General features: G+C 61.5%; 1 protein-coding gene across 1 annotated transcript; it reads left to right on the top strand.

Moving 5' to 3' along the window:
* Window positions 1-5025: 5025 nt before the first annotated feature.
* Window positions 5026-9439, top strand: LOC119109866 (zinc finger protein ZIC 4-like). Its single transcript, XM_037233617.1, has 3 exons — window positions 5026-5038; window positions 6885-7306; window positions 9401-9439. Exons 1-3 carry the CDS (start codon window positions 5026-5028, stop codon window positions 9437-9439), a joined length of 474 nt encoding a protein of 157 aa, XP_037089512.1.
* The last annotated feature ends 3294 nt before the right edge of the window (window positions 9440-12733 follow it).

Raw genomic sequence — 12733 nt, forward strand, 5'->3', positions numbered from 1 at the left:
TTCTCAGCCATTTCTCAGCCCCAGCTCCCACACGTTTCCTCTACCGTTCATTTCCGCCCCATCCGTTCCCTCCCTCGCTATCCACCTCCGCTCCTACCTGCCTCCTCCCCACCATCTCCGCTCCCACCCAACCCGCTTCACACCCATCTCCGCTCCCACCTGCTCCCTCGCTTCCAAGCACCGCTCTTAACCGCTCCCTTCACACCCGTCTCCGCTCCCACTGGATCCCTCTTTCTCATCCACAGCTCCCATACGTTTACTTCCCCATCGTCCATCTCCGCCTCTATACGCTCCCTCCCTTGCTGTTCACCTCCCCTCTCACCTGCTTCCTCCCCACCTATCTCCGCCCCCACCCGCTCCCTCCCAACACATATGTGCTCCCACCCGCTCCCCCCCCCCCCTCATTACCGCTCCCACCTGCTCCCTCCCCACCCATTTTTGCTCCATCCACTCCCTCCCCATCCACCTCTGCCCCCACCCGTTCCCTAATCTCCGGGAGGGAGTCTCGTCTCCCATCTCCCATCAATCCCGCTCCACCCGCTCGCCGACTCCGGCCATTGTCCCGGCTTGGGCTCCGGCTCCGGCTCCGGTGGCCGACACCCGAGCCGGCCGGCCATCATGGCACCGCCGGATCTGGCAGCGCGCCGCCGCCGGATATGGCAGCCGGCCGGCAGACAGGAGCCGGCGCCGTTACCGATCACCTGTCGGTACATGTGTAGCGCTGCCGCGCCGCTGGCGCCCGTCGGCTGCGCTCAGTGCCGGCTGAGCGAGCCGCTGCCGCCGCGGTGCTGGAGCCGCGCACCGCCGGCTCGGCGGCAGGCGCGCGGTCGGCGCAGCCACCGCCGCTACAGCGGCTCGGCGGCACGCGCTGGACGCCGCTGCCGCCGCGCCGCTGACGGCTGGGGATCGGCGACGGCAAGCTGACGGCTGGGGCGCGACGACGGCAAGCTGAAGGTTGATAATTATTTGATGCGTTTGACGTTACGCCGTGGAAGCTCAAAACGTCTTGGGATCTTCACAGAAGTATTTTTTATTTCGACTGATGCGTGTTTGCTCATCTGCTTGGCACGTATATTGCGCGTGAAACTTATCGTCATGCACGTCATCCCGGTCTGTCTCTGGGCTCTGTTGGATGGTGCGCTGCGTATGGGCCGCGTAGGCGCGGCGGCTAGCCCCAGGCCGACGGCGCCTGCTGGTGGCCGCTGGAGCGGAGCCCTCGCCGGCGCCGCTTCAGCGAGTGGCCCGGCGCTCGCTCGCCCGCCGCTCGCGCTATTTAGAGCGTCTCCCTCGCAGCCGCCTGGCCGTGGCATGTCAATGATCAAATGATCGATCCAGCGCCCGGTGATAAATGATGCGTTTTTGTTGCCTTGTTTCGACAATGATGTTTAATTTACCATTGATCATCGACCGGGGAATAATTGGAAGCGTTTTGAATTTTTCTCGTCTCGGATGAACGACGGCAAGTTCATAGGAGATTGGATAGGGCAGGCGCATCATCGGTCGTATAGAGCCGCCTGAAAAACGACGCGTCGCGACGAAGTCAGTTAGTGCGATTTGTTCGTGTGGGTCGGCCGGTCTGGTTGGGTCGGCCCACCGCTCAATCCCGCGCGGTCTGGCTCCTCAGTCGGCCGCCCGGTCCTGCCAACGTCGGCAGGTTTGCGGCCGGATTCCGACCGGTTTTCGTCGGCCGCCGCTGGTCCGCCGCACACCCGGCCTCCGACTGCGACGACGGCGTAATCTCGTGTGTCAGCCGCGACCTTCCCGCGTCACTCAGCGTGCCCGGCGCGCCGGAATAGCGACACCGGCAGCATCAACACAGCCGGCCCCGGGCGAGGGCACCCAACCGTGTTTTGACAACTAACCCAAACTCACACCGTAGCCAAATAAACACGGGCATCAATGTAATCCTCTGTCTCCTCGGTAAAGGGTTCTTGCGAACAACCGCTCGTCTCAGGGCATTGTTCTTGGCACGGCGCTGCGTTTGGGCGAGCCTCGGGCGTGTGTGTGTGTGTGAGTTCACGCAGACTCGATGCCGTCAGCCGCGGCCGAGGCGGCGGCAGTCCCACGACTCGTCGCCTTTGTTAGCCGTGGGACAGAGCGAGTGGAAGCGGCCGCGGACGCGGAGAGCAGGCCTCATCCCAGAGCGCAGCAGTCCCGCGCGCGGCGGGCGCTGCAGTCTCCGGTGCCGCACTCCGCCTCAGGGCATTCGCATAGGCTGTGCCGCACGTCAGGTAACTTCAACGCGTCAATGCGCGCCAGCATCAATGCCATTCGGCTGTTGCATCACAAACCCGCGTCCGCGACGAAAATACCGCGCGGCGGCGGGGCCGGCGCAGCCGCTGCGAGCAAGGCGCGCGGGCGGCGCGGGCGCGTCCGGCCGCCTCCCACATACTATGAATAAATTAAGCCCATACATCTGCGGGGTGCGTGGCGCGCGGATCGTGATGTTCTACACGGCGCGGCGTGCCGGCGCGCGATCGCGCCGTGTTTGGCGTGATTGCCGCGATGCTATCGTCGCCTGCAGACCGCGGTTGCGGCAAACGCGGCGGAGACTGCGCCGGCGGGGGCAGGCGCCCGGGGTCGGCCCCAGGTGCCAGCCGTCTAACTCGGCGCGGAAGCCCCGGCCCGCCGGCTTCCTGCTGCTCCTGGGATAACATGGGGCGGCGCGGCGGTCTAATGCGCCGGTTGCATGTCGGCAGCCACAACACGCCACCAGTAATGGGATTAGCGGCTAGCCGGCCATCTTACGGCTTCTGTTTAAGCCATTTAGACAAAACTGGGATTTCGGCTGGGCCCGCCGCCAAGAAAAATGACACTGTTGGCTCTGTAAATCGTCGAACTCGGCAAGGCTAATGTAATTCGGGTCGTAAAATAACCCTTCAGCTGGCCTTGGTCCAGCGCGTTTATGAACGAAAGCATAATATAGTTTTATTGCAAGGGCCTGGCTGTGGCGATGGTCGTCACCCAAGGTATATTGAGCACAGGCCGCGGCGGTCGGTCGCCGGGGCCGTTTATTGGCTGTCATTCATCGCAGATGGCCTCCCGTCTCCGACCGCCCGGCTCCCGGCTCCCGACTAGAATCGCCAACGTCCGGGGCTGCAGATCCCCTCCCCTCCCCCCCCCCCCTCATCCCCCATCCAGCTGATCGAAGCTGGAGTGGCCCCTGTAGTGGCGTCCCAGGTTCGGCAGGGTGGGCCGGCTCGCCGCCGCCGCTGAGGCTGACTCGCCCTGGGGGCGGGGTTCAGTCTGTTCCACCTCAGTCACGAGCTGAGCGACACTGTCCGTTTCTCCGATGCCTTTGTCTCGCGGAGCTGACATCTGCTGGCGGGTCGTGGCCTGGCAGCGGGGCACGCTTCTCCGGACTGGCACCAGGAGCGGCGGCCTTACACCCTGACACCGGGTCGTGGCAGGCCAAATCCCTGCCCACCTCGGTCATGACCGGGCCCGGCCGGCGGCGGGCCGACGGCGGCCGGGACCGCCGCGCCCGCAGCTCGAGAGCGCCGCGTGTATAAATCACGCGCGCCGCTCGGGCCCATGCATTCCAATGAGTGCGGCCGGCGGACGCGCCTCGCTGCAGACAGCGGCCGGACAGCCGCGCCCGTCCAGACGTGCCGCCGTCACGCCACTTCCGACCGCAAACAAATCCTTACCCGCCATAAATACGGGCGTTAATTAATGAACGTGGCGCGCGCGCGCCAGTCGTCCCGGTAACGTTTTGATAACAGGTTTAATGGCGCGCGGGCCCACCCTCGGCCGGCCCTCTCCCCTGACCGAGACATAGCGGGGCATTCCCGGCTGACGGCCGGTATTTGCTGTGACTTATGGGCCGGCCAGGGCCGCGCTCCGGCCGCCGGCGGGCCATTCCGATCGGCGCGCGGCCAGTATCATTTAACTCTTCACACGCTGCACGGGTGAGCGGCGGGGCGGGGCGGGGCGGGGCGGGCGGACAGCGCGGGCGGGCAGAGCGGGGCACGCTCCCGCCGCCCAGGGCGGGCCGACCGGCCGCCCAGAGCGGGCACGCTCCCGCCGCCCAGAGCGGGCCGACCGGCCGCCGCTGCCCCGCGCCGCCCGGACGGAGCGCGGTGGGACGCCCAATGACAGCAGAAATATGCCCCTTATGGCACTATCGCGCCCATGAGAATACATCTCCGTCCTCTCTGTTGTCACACAAAAATGTCGACGCGCGTCAGCCGACGGCGGACGGCCGCTCGCGCGGCTGGCTCGTGCGGCCGTCGCGCCGGTACGGAGCGCATGTACAGCGTCGTCGCGTGGGCGGACCGTTCAGCGTCCGTGCGCAATCGTCGCGGCCGCGCCGTTGCCACGGCGACGCGCCGGCGAGGGCGTTGCCTTCCACGCTGCACGCTCCCCATGTTGTCCGGTCCGGACTTTAACGACGGGCGTAAATCCATAATATCTGGCTCAATCATACCTCTTCATCGCGGCCGGCGGTCAGACGGCGGTCGGTCCGGCATTCCGAATAAATCTGGCGGTGGCGGCGGTACGGTACCGCGCCGGGGCGGCGCGAGATCGCCCATCGACCGGCCGACCGGACAGGCTCGCGAGACGCTGCCCGCATCACCCGACACTAAACCCTCCCGATGGCTTTATGTCAGCGGCGAGCGGCGGCCGCCGGCTAAAGGCCCGGTCACCTAATTCAAGTTTACGACGGTCGCGACGTCTCAAAACCGGAGCCCGCGTCAGGACAGCCCATGAGCGCCCGGGGGGCGGCAGTCCGCAGCGTCGGCTGTTTCGAATCGGCTGCCGGCAGTGGTGAGTCGGCGGGGCCGGCCGGGGCCTGTGGCGGCGGCCGTGGAGTCGCGCTGCACCGCCACCGCCACTGCCGCCGGCGACGCCGGCAAAGCCCACAATATCTGACACGGCCGGCGCAATCAATACGGCCGGCTTAGGTGGGACTTACGCCGCCTCAATGGCCGCCGCCGTCGCCGTCGGCAGCGTGCGACAGCTGAGCATAGCGCCGCGGCACCGACGGCAGTGGCGCCAGCGTGGGCAGCCGATGCTGTGAGGATGAGGTCCGACGGTAGGCCGCCTTGTCCTATATCCGCCGCCGCTCTTCGCCCGCCGTACATTCCACCACAGCTGTTGGAAAGACCGCGGCTCTTTCAGCGCTCTGAAGCCTTCTGATCGATCGGTGCGACGTGCTCCGTGACGCCCCCCCCCCCCCCCTCCGCCGGCACGGCCCGGTCTATGGGGACGGACGCCCAAATGGAAATAGTACAGGCTCCATCGCCTAATTTCTCACATTGATGGATTCGGTCGCAAACATTTTGCTGTGAGATGCCCTGGGTCTCCCGTCATCCCCGCGGGTGTGCTCGCGCCGCGGATGACCCCAGCGGCCCCAGCGTCGAATCAGAGACGCGCCCCGCCGCCGCCTCGGCAGCCGCGTGCTCCACCGCGCTGGCGATAAACGGGCGTGTTTACCGCGTCGCGCAGCCGCGCCGCCGCCGCCGCGCCGCCGCGCCGCCGCCGCCGCCGCCGCGCTATGATAACTCGTCCTCGCGGCGGCAGGGCGGCCGGCGTAAATCGCCTTAGCCGGCCGCGGCGAGCCGCACACCTCCACCGCGCTTTGAGCGCCGGCCGCGCGCACCTAATACCGATTGTTCATTTCCTCCCCCATTCAGCGCTTTGTCGGAATTTCAGTGTGACCCGAGTGGAGTGTTGTAATCATGACGCGATGGCGGCCGGGCTTAGCTGCGCGCCCGCTTGCCCGGTGACATCTTATTATTGTGTTTGTCCTCTGCGCTGGAGCGCACGGATCGGGGGCGGGATTCCTCGTCTCCACCGGCGCTGAGGGAGGGGATTGGACTGCGAGACGCAGGCGGATGATCCTCATCCCAGCCAGAGGCGCGAGGCGAGCGAGGGTTTTCAGCGCCTGCGATGGCGGATTATTCGTGATGATATGAGTTGTGGGGCGAGGCTCTCGGTCGTCGTGTGAGAGATGAGAGGAATGATATATGTCTGCTTGGAGTCGCCTTATCGGGGTTCGGGAAAAGATTTACGGCCTCCCAGGCAGTAGGGTCATGATCGTAAAGCTGATGGTGCACGAGGGTGCCTACGCCCATGCAGACTGAGAGTCTGTCGACTACGGGCTTATTGGCTTGTAACCCTACTGGCATGGGTATTTTGGTTTTTGTGCTGCCGCAGTAGCATTCGTACTTTGCTCCGCCTTTGCGTCAGTTACATACATCCCGTCTAAATCACTCCAAAACCTCAGCACTGCTATGGACACGGGCACGGTCCAGCCGGTGGCGCTACCCTCTTGACTGGACACTCCCGCTGTGCTGGTGGTGTCGGCACGTCGAGAGGATCCACGGGTCCGTCGCGGCTGGACCGACCGGCCGGCTATTTTTAACGCCGCACCAGATCGGTGACGACGCTCCGGCCGCGTTTTGAAAACAGGTAGACCCATGAAAGCGGCCCGGAAAACATGACCCTGTCGAGGGTCCCGCGCGCCGGGCACAAAGGGTCTCCTCTTTGTCGGGTGGGCGGGCCGAACCTCCAAAACGAAACGAAACTCGCGTGTGCTCCTCCCCGGACAATGGGCCACCGAATCAAGGCGCTTTCAGCCGGCTGAATGGACAGCAACGGCTGAATAGAATTTGATAGACTGGTCACAGTACTGAGTATTCGAACAAGATGCCATTGAGCGGCGGCCGGTCGGCGCCGGTCCAGCGAGTGCTCGGGTCGCACATGGTGTTTATTTTTCGTGCTGGCCGCGCGCGCGCCGCCGCCTCTTCCGTCACTCAGCTGTTGTCTGGAGCGGCGCCGGTCAGGTGGGGCGCGTCACCGCCGACAGCCGGCGCCATCGATACGAGCCGTCGCTGCCGCCACCGCCACAGCTGACCCCGCCTTCTGTGTTGTCGCAGGCGAGAAGCCGTTCCGATGCGAGTACGAGGGCTGCGACCGACGCTTCGCCAACAGCTCCGACCGCAAGAAGCACTCGCATGTGCACACGTCCGACAAGCCGTACAACTGCAAGGTGCGCGGCTGCGACAAGAGCTACACGCACCCCAGCTCGCTTCGCAAGCACATGAAGGTGCACGGCAAGGACGTCAGCGGCTACGACTCGGACTCGTCCTCGGCCACCAACGCGTCCACGCTGCGCTCGCCCACGTCGCTGACCTCGCCGCCGGCGGCCGTGACCTCGCTGACCTCGAGTCTGCAGCAGACCAACCTCAACGAGTGGTACATCTCGCAGAACGCCACCGGCATGCCGACGCCGCCCAGCAACGAGCACTCGCCGATCGGCGGCCATCCGCAGGCGCACCTGCTGCCCCACCACGAGCGCGTACTGACCGCGCCGCGCGCCGTCCCTGTACAAACGCGCCGTTGTTTTGTTCGAGAGCTATCCGCAGTCTCAGGGCCGTGCTTGACACCGCGGAATACTCGCGCGCGACGCGGCGGACCGGGCGCGAGCTGGCTGTTGCCCTTGTGACGTCATGAGGATGTCAGTGACGTCACTGGGTTCGTTTGCGCTCCGAGATGCGCCGAGCACGCTGTCGCTTGCACCGTTTACTCGCTGGGCTGCACTGACCGCACCGTCGGCGACGGCTCTCGCTCGTCACGCTGTCGTGCCATCTCTGCGTGCGTGACGCTGCGCGTCTGCGCGCCAGTATCCGCGCTTTGTTTTTATCTCCTTAACAGTTTGCTTGTTCGTGTTGAATTTTGATATAACTGACGCCCCGACTGACTTGTTATCAAACCCCGTGCAATGTATGTACGGACGAGGCACCTCTGCCCGTGTAAACCCGTGCGCCTCGTGTAAACCCCGTGCTCCCCGTGTAAACCCTGTGCGCGCTGCGTCGGCCACGCGTTCTGGCTACGAAAAGCTGGATATATTTTATGTGTGTGTTGTGACCGTGGACCGATCAGCTAGTTCAAGCGTGGGTCCGTATCGTGATGTACATTCTCATCTAGCATTGTCTGATCTCATGCGTTATAAACGAGTTACGACAACGACGCAGGCTTCACTGTACATTGTAAACAGTTCAAAGAACATTGCCTCTGAACATGCTGTGTACAGTAGATTTTATAATAAATGTATGTCGCTATTCTCAAATCTCTCCTGGGTTAGTAGGGATGTCAGCGTTTGGACCGAACTGCAACAAATGTCAGTGGAGCTCTGGACCGCCAGTTTTAGTGACACTTACGTTTTGAACCTATGCATTGCTTAGGCACACACGCCTTTTGCAATATGGTCGTATATTTGGTGGTGGCTGCTGGCTAGATTCACACCTCATAGGTTTGTGGATCTTTCAGTCCGTGAACTGCGGTTCATCATAGTAATTGCCATGGAGTATTTAACGTTGCGATCAATTTATGCCTTGCACACGAACATTTACGACCACTTGCGAGCACTACCCGTAATTGTCTTCGGAACGCTGATGGCGGAAGCATGGCGGCCAACGGGGCTGTAGCCAATGCGCTGTTAGCAGCCAGCACTCGCGATGTAGGTTGATGATGGGACCGTCCAACCTCCATCGCGACGGTGGGATCGTCCAACCTCCATCGCGACGTCCACCAATCACGCCATCACGAAAGCTGCTGGTAGGCAGAACAAACTCAATGTTCACCATAAGACGTTTGACATGGGCACAAGTGCCCACACCGGACCTTCTTGGCTTCTCCCTTGTGGTATTCTATGACTGTTTTTTTAGTTTCACGGTCTTATCCCAGGTCATTTATGCTATCGTTTAGCTATTGGTCTGGAGTTATCAGCCTGCCTGTAAGACCACCCAACACTTCAACATGCCGCGTCTTTAACCCCAATCACAAGGGCTAACGCTGCCTATCAAAGCATTTTTAATTGCAACGGTCGGATTTTCTTATCAGCCCGTTGAAATGTTGTCAACCTCATGATGAACTGTACCATATTACCGACTGCCTCTTGCACCTTGCAGCTTAAAGCTCTTGCAAAAATTGATCGCATGCCAAATAGTGTGAAAGCTTCACCTTTTCCCCAGCACACACGTCAAGCACTCCAACGCCTCGCGCCTTCTCAGCAGCCATTTGCCTGGATGTCGGGCCAGCACGGGCGCCGGACAGCAGGCGGTGCGACGGGGCAGCGCACGGCCGGCCGGCCCGCCGCCCGGCCGCGCCTCCTGTTACCTGCCACCGACGGATCTAGTTTCCCCGGGCCGCGCGGCCGCCGCTGAAAGGAGGGCCGCGCGGCCGGCATTGTCCGGCGCCCGCCGCCGCTGACGCCCACAATCGGACTCATCACTGCGCTCGCCGGGCACCGCGGCCGCTCGGCGCTCCACCGCCCCGGACGGCGGCCTCCATCTTCGGACCGGCAGCTGGCGGCGTCCAGTGGGGCAGGAATGCGTTCTGCTGAGATATCCGCTCATTTTGCGTAATTAATTCGTCGGTGCGCGGTTCACAGGCTGTCTCGCGGCCCACCGCCGTCGGAGTGGTCACCTGAGCGTCCATAAAACACCGCGCGGACTTGTAAAGTGACACATAAAAATTCCAACCATCTCGCTCCCCCCGCTCTCCCATGCGCCACGTCCGATTCTTAATTAGCATTCCGTGTTTGTGTGCGCTGGCCGGCGGCCCCACCGGACCGCCGCTCAAATGGGTTCTCCTTACCTGGCACGCGTTTCGCCTGCCTGCGTGTTTGTAGCGAATCTCGTCCAGGTATTTGTAATTGTAATTTTGGGTCCCATAGGGAGGAGACCGGCGTCGAGTGGAAGGCTTGTTTATGTGATTTGGAAGGCGTAATGGGGACAGCGAAGTGTGCTAATAAGAGCCTTCTCTTCCCATTCTTCTTGGGTGCTTACCAAACCTGCAATTAAAACGGGTGCGGTAAATTCATCGTTTCAACTCATGCTTGGTTAAACCCCGGCAAATACCTTCCGTCGGAGTGTTTACATTTTTTCTGCCCCAGCCCACTCCCCATAAGAACCTCATAGTGCAGATGAATAATCCTAACCAGCCTGTCTGCGCGTTTTGCTGAGAAGTCATACCCTCATGCGTTTTTTCGATCTGGACAGCTTGCACGTGTCGGACGGATGGCAGGACGAACGCAGGATCAGTGCCCTGCCACGGGGTGAGACGCTTGCTATGAAGTAAGAAACTTCGTTGGCTCAATCTGACTTCATGGCTTATGTGGTGTCCCCCTTAGCCATGATCCGAGCTTGGTGTGAATTTCATATGTACCTCATGATCTCGCGTGAGATATCTCCAACATTCGTTTCAAGAGACCATGAACTTACATTGACGCACGCCGCGTGCCGTGTTGCCTTATGATGTCGCTGTCTCAGCCTACTCCCAGCTCTTACCCCCTGGTCAGCCTGTTCCCACCTCAAATCTGCACAAGCCATAGCGTTTTCATTGAGCGTTGAGTGTGACGAGGCTTTCACCTCTGCTGTGGGTACGATGAGGCGACCGGCCGGGCGGCGGCGGTTTAATGTGCCCCCATCTAAACGTCGTGCCATGACAGTGTGAAGGCGTGGTCTGCCTGACCGTTGGCCCACTGAGCCGCTCTCGGTGCATTACTTCTCCGGCCAAGAGGGCCCAGGACGTGACCACCTCTCGGTCACTCGCTCCCTCTCCCCTCTCCCTTTCGTTCACTCATTCCCTCTCCCCTCACCTTCTCGCTCACTCGCTCTCTCTCCCCCCTCCCTTTCGTTCACTCATTCCCTCTCCCCTCTCCCTCTCGGTCGCTGACTCCCTCTCCCCTCACCCTCTCGCTCACTCGCTCCCTCTCCCCTCTCCCTTTCGTTCACTCATTCCCTCTCCCCTCTCCCTCTCGGTCGCTGACTCCCTCTCCCCTCACCCTCTCGCTCACTCATTCCCTCTCCTCTCCCTCTCGCTCACTTACTCTCTCTCCCTTCTCCCTCTCGCTGACTTACTCTCTCTCCTTTTTCCCTCTCGCTCACTCATTCCCTCTCCTCTCCCTCTCGCTCACTCACTCCCTTTCTCCTCTCCTTCTCACTCACTTACTCCCTCTCGTCTCTTCCTCTCGCTCACTCACTCCCTCTCTCCTCTCCCTCCCGCTCACTCACTCCCTCTCTCCTCTCGCTCACTCACACCCTCTCTCCTCTCCCTCTCGCTCAATCACTCCCTCCCTCTCTCCTCTCCCTCTCTCTCTCTCTCACTCTCTTTCTCCTCTCCCTCTCTCTTCTCTCTTCCCTGGCTCTCTCGCACCAGTCCGGACCGTTTCCAGTCTGGGAGTCGGTAAAACACGCCGCCGATCAGTGCCGTTCGCAGATGGCCGCACAGATACGCGGTCGGTCCGCCGGCGGCCCGCCCGGCCGGCCCCTCAAATCACCGTGACGTCACGGCCAAATTGATGGCGCGCTGATGAGCACCGTTTACGACGGGGACGCCTATTGAGCCCGGAGGAGCGCGTCCGAAGCCACGGACACCTGTTCCGCCGGGCGGGACCGCGCACCACCGGGTGCCAGGACCACGGGAAAACGGACCACGAGACGGGAGACTGCGCCCTGGGACCGCGACAGAATAGGCCACCGAACGAACCACCGGACGGGAGACTGCGTCCAGGGACCTCGGCAGAATAGACCACCGGACGGGCCGCCGAGTCTCTGGACCACGGGGGAATGGACCACCGGGCGGACCACAGAAGAATGGACCACCGGGCGGACCACTGGCACCTGGGATCTAGACAGAATAGACCAATGGATGGACCACCGGGTCCCTTATCCACATGAGAACGGACCACACTGAACAGGCCGCCGGGTCTCTGGTCCACGGTAGAACGGACTAAAGAACGGGCCACTAGGTCCTGAGAAAACGGAAAAGCGGACCCCCGAACGGGCCGCTGATAGGGTCACCACCGACCGCGCTCTCGGGTCCCGTGCACCAAGTCATGTATTCATCAAGGGCCTGGTCACCGAGTAGAGCACTGGTACTGCTTGGTGCTGGTTGGAGCATAAGGGCAACGGTGGGTTTAGTCTGACACAATCGCACAATCAGCCTGAACAAACAAACAATTGGAAACTATCGACTCCGGCAAACTCCTGCCCCGCCGGCTGCGTCATTAACTGGCGTGCGCCTCTGTTTCTACAGGAGCAAACAGTTGTCAGTGTTGTGATCATTCGCCGCATCATAGAGTGATCTGTGCATATGTCAACGCCCCCATTTCTGGATGAGTAGGTGGTCCTTGACCGGGAGTGGAGTTTTCGCTACTGAGTTGGGGGGGCAGCTCCCAGACTTTGAGAAGAAACTAGGCCAAACTCAGCCCCCTGTCATCCCTGCGTATCGCCATATTTCATAGGTTCAGTTTTGTCAAGTGCCAAATGCATGGCGCGGAAGAGACAAAATAATTTCACCAACCTTGACTGACGTCGCTGCATGTTGTTTACTTTTGCTCAGTTCACTTTATTGATGTTTTGTGGGGGATTGAGGCAGCGCCTGTTGGATTTAATTGTGATGTGTTCAAAGCTTTTCTGTATTATGCACGAAAGTTAAAGAAGCGTGCTATGCACAATGCAGCTTGTGTGTACAGTAGCCGTATGTAAACCTGTTGATAACGTTAAAGGCGCAGGTTCTTCTATTTTCATGATTCTAGTGTGAGGTGGCATTGGGCCGGTAGTTGCAGCGAGTTGTGAGTGTCTTGCCCACTGTCTGGTGCTATGCTTGTGTGGGTGTGGGTGTGGGTGTGGGTGTGGGTGTGGGTGTGGGTGTGGTGTGGGTGTGGGTGTGAGTGTGGGTGTGTGTGCGTGCGTGCGTGCGTGCGTGCGTGCGTGCGTGC

Source organism: Pollicipes pollicipes, unplaced genomic scaffold, assembly GCF_011947565.3.
Source record: "Pollicipes pollicipes isolate AB1234 unplaced genomic scaffold, Ppol_2.1 Scaffold_7231;HRSCAF=8579_pilon_pilon_pilon, whole genome shotgun sequence".
Lineage (NCBI taxonomy): Eukaryota > Metazoa > Arthropoda > Thecostraca > Pollicipedomorpha > Pollicipedidae > Pollicipes > Pollicipes pollicipes.